General features: G+C 34.9%; 1 protein-coding gene across 1 annotated transcript in view; it reads right to left on the bottom strand.

Moving 5' to 3' along the window:
- LOC105294165 (DNA repair protein complementing XP-G cells-like) overlaps positions 1-7,237 on the bottom strand; it is a 58,143-nt gene continuing 50,906 nt past the window's right edge. Inside the window, exons 24-26 of the mRNA XM_023532437.1 lie at positions 3,603-3,803; positions 2,391-2,475; positions 1-667 (exon numbers count right to left, since the gene is read on the bottom strand). Coding sequence (XP_023388205.1) covers positions 83-667; positions 2,391-2,475; positions 3,603-3,803 — 871 coding nt within the window. The 3' untranslated portion in view covers positions 1-82. The remainder of the gene's footprint in view (positions 668-2,390; positions 2,476-3,602; positions 3,804-7,237) is intronic.

The raw sequence follows: 7,237 nt of genomic DNA on the forward strand, positions 1-7,237 counted from the left end.
TGTGCAGACATATTTCATTTTTTATTTCCTCACAACGAATTACAAAAATATTAAGTTGTACCCAATTATAGAGAATACACATTTAAATTAGTTTTTTCTTTCTTCCTCTTATAGTTCGTTTCCCTTTTTTCTTCCCAAACACAGATCTGGCAGTCACCAGGACTGGTTTTGTTTTCTCTCTGTCATCGTCACTGGAGCTGCTCAGAGTCAAACCTTCATCCTTTACAGGATCTGGTTTCACTGTGTTTTGCAAATCTGAAGAGCTGAATTTTGCCTCTCCAGCTGCTTTTCTCTGCTGCATGTTCATTAAAGGTAAACAATCAGTATCCTCACTTGAAGATGCATCAGATGACTGGGAGGCCTCCCCCAAAAACCCACCACATTTACTCTCTCGTTTTGAATCCGAAAGCCTCGTTCTTTTCAGGCTTGATGACTCTTTCCATTTATTTGCTATGCTTCTCTTCTGGGTCTTACCTTTTGCCTTATCAGGAAACTCAAATTCTTTCTCCATGGCAACAGAAACTGCTTCTACTTCACTGGTTGCTTCTTCTCTTTCTTTTCTCAGCATACATGTCACAGCTCTGTTAAGTCTCTGGCTCTTAATACCCTTAGCATCTTGTTTCTCCTGTTGAGCTAATCTAAAGAAAGAATCAATTCGGAGTTGTGTCTAAAAAATAAAATAAAAATAAATCAGACAAGTAAAGTTTCTAAAGCAAATCAAAGAGCTCCACCTTGATCTCTGGCATTGAATGACTCTTTCAGCGAATACTCATTACCTCTCAAAAGCCAATTCTCTCTCATCTAAATTACTTACAGTAAATTTTACCTTCTAGATTATACTTAATGCAGTACTTGCACTACCTCAGTCATTAATGCAGTACTTCCACCACCTCAGTCAACGAAGTTCTCTGTCTGTGCCTCAAATAAGAAAGCCCTCCCTAGGCACTCAAAGAAAATTAAATATTTTTTCAGTAGCCAAATATATCATCTTCTTTTGGAGAAACACAATTTCATGGGGTTTGTTTCTAAATTCTACTACCTCTTTCTTTTAAAAATATAATTATGACATAAAACCTTTAGGAGGCAAATTCATAGTATTATATTATATGTTAAGGGTCACAAAAATATCCATGCCTTTTGTTCAGCAGGTCCACTTTTAGGAAGACATTCTTTAAAAATAGTTACATTTGGGAAAGTTATATGCCTAATGCTCATTCATCACAACATTATTTATGGAAACCTGAAAATTAAAGGTCCACTAAGTGAACTGAACCAATTAAGTCAAATCCTTTGATGAAATGTAATCTGGTCATTTGAAATTATGAAATTATGGAATATTTACAAAAAATCTTACATTAGTAGTTAGAGGGTAGATATATTAAACTGCATTTGTCTATGATAACAAATATATGTGGGAAGGAGGGGAAAATTTTTAAAAAAATAAACCTAAATGTTAAAATCTATATTAGATGAAGTAGCTACTAAGTAATTCCAATTCGTTTTTTTTACTATCTAATTTTGAGGATATAAACTTACATTAACTTCCACAATGAAAAGAAAAACTATTACAATAAAATTTATCTGAAATTAAGGAGTAATCAGTCATTAAGCCAATTACCCTCCTTGTCTGCTGGCATACAGTGTTTCCAGTACGGAAAGTCATCAAATAATCATCAAATAACGGGAAACTCTTTCTGGAAATGTCTCAGTTTTATGTTTTTTCAAAATTAACTCAGCCTAATGGAAAAGTGTTTAATTTAAATATATACCTTACAGGATTTGGTCTCATTTCTGCTAACTGGTTTACTTGTGTGTATGTTATATGGGTTGCCTCTGGGGTGGGAGAAAGTTTCTGTGTAGACAGGAACGTACATATAAAGTAAGATGCAATTACCTACATAGGAGAACTGAGGACCAGACAAAGGCCTTTTTCTCCTCAAAAATCTCTCCTGCCAATCTACCATAATGACTGAACTTCTATCTTTGATGATTTGTCCACACAATTAAGTAGTGTTAAGACATTAATGATCAGAATTGCTTTGGAATGGACATTTCCTACACTTGCTAAAAATAAAAACAGCTCTGAAAGAACAAAATATTTAACTATAAACACCTCAGCATGCAATCCATTATTAGACTGGTTTTTTCAAAGTCAGAATGAATCGAAAGGACACCAAAGTCCAGCCCTAAGGGTGACATTAGAAAATGAAAAACAAGTCCAATTTTTCTTTTTTTGTTTTCCTCTGTTCTGTTATCTGAAGTATAATCATTTAAAAATGTATGTTACATGCCCTAAAATAAAAGAGTAACTAGTCTTTAACAACTGGCTCTCATAGCCTTCCTAAGTTTACTTTTTGTCCTGAACTTAGGAAAAGAGCCACCATGATTACCTGCTGAGCGTTCAGTTGCTTTAACACGGGAAACAGAGACTCATCAGTCTTCGTCCTGTTCCAGCCAAAATACCGCTGACAAAATATGCAGGCAGTTAAGACTTATAAATGTTTCAAAAGATATTTAAACAAGTGATAAATAAAAAGGTCCAAATAACCCATCCTTGATTCCATTCTTTATATCTCCAAAGATTTTCATATTTATAAAGATGCTATGTGGTAAATGAAAGAGTAACAAAACAAATAACTTCAACAAAGTCACCTGGCATTATGTTCTTCTTAATATCCTCTAAGATAAAATATAACCAACTCTCATTTTAGGACATCTAAGACTTATGACTATGAAAAAAGGTTAACCTACAATAAAAACAAGTTGTAGATATCATATATATTTCTTTGAAAGAAAAAAACTGTAGTTAGATTAACTGTATTGCAAACTTTTAAACATCTAATCAATGATTATTTAAATATGCAAAAATGAAAATCAGTAATAAAAAGAATTATTTTTCCATTCTTTCAAAAAAAATAATATTTAAGTATATGGTTAAATCTCTGAATGCTTACCACTACCTATTTCAAATAAAGATCCTCCTTAAAACTAAGGATATTACTCACAATAGCTCGAATGTGGAAGCGACCCAAGTTGCTTCCATCAACAGATAAATGGATAAACAACAGATATACATATAATAGAATATTATTTAGTCTTCAAAAGAAAGGAAATTCTGATACATGCTACAACATGGATAAAGCTTGAGGACGTTACGCTCAGTGAAATAAGCCAGACGCAAAAAGACCAATGCTATATGACTCCACTTATATGAGATACTTAGAAGAGTCAAAATCATAGAGACAAAATGCAGGATGCCAGAGGATGGGAGAAGAGAAAATAAGGAGTTATGGTTTAATGGGTATAGAGTTTCAGTTCTACAAGATGAAAAGAGTGATAGGGATGAACAGTGGTGATAGCTGCGGAACAATGTGAATGAATGTCTTAATATCACTGAATTGTATACCAAAATGGTTAAGAAGATAAATTTTATGTGCCTTTTACCACCAAAAGAAAAAACCTAAGGAGGAAGAAGAACTAAAGGGAGCATCTTAGATAAATGGAATATTAAGAAAAAACTGATCCAAGTTCATGTTACATAAGTTTTAAATCAAAATACATATCTGGCTCAATGTTCCCTTATGTTTTCAGTAAAAGGATATTCTCTAATTTTGTCAAGATCAGGTTTCCCCCACAGAAATGATCCCTTGGAGTCATCCACAACAGGTTTCAGGTAGGCGTCTGCAATAGCTGGGTTAGGAAAGCCAGGTGAGAGCTGCAACTTTCTTAATTTTTTTTTCACTTTGGTGTCATAAGGATTAGGTCTTATCTTCTTATTTTTTTGAGCTTCATGCCACCACTCTCTATAAAGCAAAGGAAACAAGTCTTTATAAAGCAATAAGATATCATAGAAGATGCACTGCAGATGAAGAGCTAAACTTAAAATTAGGTGACATAAACTCCAAAACAAATCTTATAACTTACAAAATACCACAATGTTATTATTTTTAGTGATATTAACCACAATAGATAATAACAGCAAACACCGATTAAAGCTTGCTCTGTGCTTTGCACAGGGTTAACTGTTCTACACGCCCAATTATCTCATGAGCACAGGTCTATCATTCTCTTCACTTCACAGACAAGGAAACTGAACTCAAACAGAAGTCAAGATTTCATAGCTGGAATTGGTACAGTCAGACCCTGACAATCTCCCTCCAGAGCCCATACACACAAAAAAGTCACAACTTCTGTGGGTCTCTTTCTCAGAGGTAAAATGGAAGTAATACACCTATATTATTTACCTTGAATCAGCTACAATAATAGACCCAAGAATATTTAATAAGATGTAAAAATGCCAAGAACATGTTGAATTTTAAAAATGCTGGACATACTTCTACATAGACTATGCTCCCAATTTTGAAAAAAAATGTATAAAGTGGAGAAAGAAAGGAAAAAGTAAACAGATATTTAAGCAACTACTATTTCTCTGTGTGCTAGGCAATGCTCTAAATAAGAATATAGCCATCCATTTTCTTCTTTATATTTTATTCATTTTTCAACTTTCCATTATGAACAGCAATTATAATGACAGGTTAAAGATAGTCACACATTCTTTGGCTCTCCTCCCTTCAAGAAGTGGGGTCAATATCCCCTCCCCCTGAGCCAGGTGGGCTCTGTGACTGAGGAAGTGACACTGTTACGGGCCCTCAGAGCCTACAGTTTCCACAGCCTGCCTCTTGGAAAATTTGCCTTGGAAGCAGCCAACATGCTCTGAGGAAGGCCCAGCTTGTAAAGAGGTCTAGATAGAGAAGATCCAAGGCCACCAGCTCAGTTATGCCCGAGTTCCTCTGTGATAGCACCACTTGCCAGCCATGTGTGTGAGTCATCTCAAGTGGATCCTCTAATCCAACTAAGCTGCCCCAACACACATGCAACAGAGATGACACATCCATGACCAAACTGTGGATTCATGATCAAAATCAATAACTGTTGCTGTCTAAAGTCATTGAGGTTTAAGGTGGCTTATAATGCAGCAACAGAGAATCAGAAGAATTTATACAATTAAAACAAATGAATGGCGTAAACGTTAAAAATATAACCCTCACAGATATGTGCATTCAATGGAACCTAAAAAAACCCTACATCTCATGGTACACTGTTTCACGTACTTATTATTATTAGCAACTGACTCAGATTTGAGTCCTCAGCCATTGTTTCACTTCAATGCAGGAGTGCCATCTAGTGTTAAAAAGAACTAACTACAGACTTCATTGTAGAATCAAAATGCAAAAAGGAAAAAAAGATCTTTCTTCATCAGTTTTACAGTATTGTTCCCAAGCATGCACTGAGAAGAACATACCTACATTTCTCCCCTACTTCTTTTTGAATTTTTGTCTTTGGAATAGTCATCATAATTGCCAGTTAGGAGGATCAGCACAACACGCTATGAGCTCAACAAAACAAAAAACGATCATGTTTCCTTAAAGGAAGAGGAACAGGCACTTAACATAAAGATGAAAGATGGCATCTGCCAATCAGCTGAACTCTGGGGGACACAATAGAGAGTGGTAGTGCTTGTGATAAAACTGAAGGATTTGTGCCCTGGCCTAGTCAGTAGGGTGGAATTGCAGTTCTCAGCCCCAGCTGTTAGGGGCTTATTTAGGATTTGGAAACAGTATTTTCGGATCTCATTTTCCCCTAAGAGAATCCAAAATTATCTGTGAAATTTCCCCAAACTTAAATGTTGGCAGCCAATTCAAAAGAAAAAAAGAGCACACTGTAAGCCAAACCAAACACAACTGGGCTAAATTCAGCCTGCTGGCATAGAGAAGCTCTACTTTAAAAGGGAGAGTAGCTAGTCTGATCAGGAGAAGGGAGAAGCAGAGAAGAAAGCAAGGCAACATTATCAATTTTACTGCTTTTCCACTGGTTCTCTCGCTCTTTACCTCTGTATTTGTTCTAATGCTCCTGATCTATGCACTGCTGAAGCTGCCTCCATCTGTCATTGACAAGCTAGAAGATCAAAGGCAAAAATTGCTAAAGCTGACTCTAAAAATGTAAACCATTCAACTAGCAACAATCGAAAACTGCTGAAAGTAAAGAAAAATGGCATAAAAATGGCGAGGCACTAAATCAGAAATGCAAATGTTAATAAAAATGAAAAAAAAAAATCACTCAAATAATCAGGACACCAAACTGAAATGTTACATATCATTTTCACTTATCCTAAAATAATAAGCAGATAGGAACCTAAAGATAAGGGCATCCAAATCAATGTTTGTTTACACTTAAAAAAAAAAAAAAACAGAAACAACAATAGGCATTTAATTAAATTAATCATGACAATGTCAAAGGATTACTATGGAGTTATCGAAACAATGACATAAATCTATACATTGATGATATGCGCCTTGTTCTATCACGAAATGAGTTCAAGTAACATATAAAGTATATATAATGGCATCGTCTCTTTCTTGTAGAAAAAAATAACACACTTACATGAGTATACATGTGTGTGTGTGTTAGGGGCACTAACCCCTGCACATTCGAAAATCCACATATAACTTTTGACTCCCCAAAAACTTAACTACAGTCGTCCTTCGGTATACGAGGGGGACTAGTTCCAGGATCCAGTGTAGATACCAAAATCTGTGGATGCTCAAGTTCCTTACATAAAATGGCACAGAACGATGCATAGAGCTGGCCCTCTGTATCCGCCAATTCCCAAACACAGATCAAAAATACTGTTTTTGATCTATGGTTGGCTGAATCCACAGATACGAAACCTGTGATAGAGGTTTAACTGCATATTTATTTTTAAAAAATCCACATATATGTAGATCCATGCAGTTCAAACGCATGTGGTTTTAGGGTCAAATGCATATATATATAAACTGTATGAGTACACTGTGCAAAGTCTAAAATTATATAAACCAAAATGTTAATTGTAATCTTTTTAATACATATTTTCTAATATTTCTAGTATGCATTATTTGTAGTTTTTCAAGTTATTTAAATACCATGAACTACAAGCTATCTAATAACTTATCTGCAGTATAAACAAACAACAAAATTATGAAAAGAGTGACAAAGAAAGCATAAAATAAAATACACTGGTATTTGTGCTAAGGCTGCAGGACAGCGATCATTAAAATAATTTTGTATTTAAGTTTTAATTCTAATCACTGATTCTTCAGACCAGAATATCCTAGATATATCAAACACAGGAGATACAACTGAAGAGAACTAAATTAAGTAATCAGCTTTCAAACAGTATCTCACGACAAACTGATAG

This window comes from Pteropus vampyrus, unplaced genomic scaffold, assembly GCF_000151845.1.
Source record: "Pteropus vampyrus isolate Shadow unplaced genomic scaffold, Pvam_2.0 Scaffold83, whole genome shotgun sequence".
Lineage (NCBI taxonomy): Eukaryota > Metazoa > Chordata > Mammalia > Chiroptera > Pteropodidae > Pteropus > Pteropus vampyrus.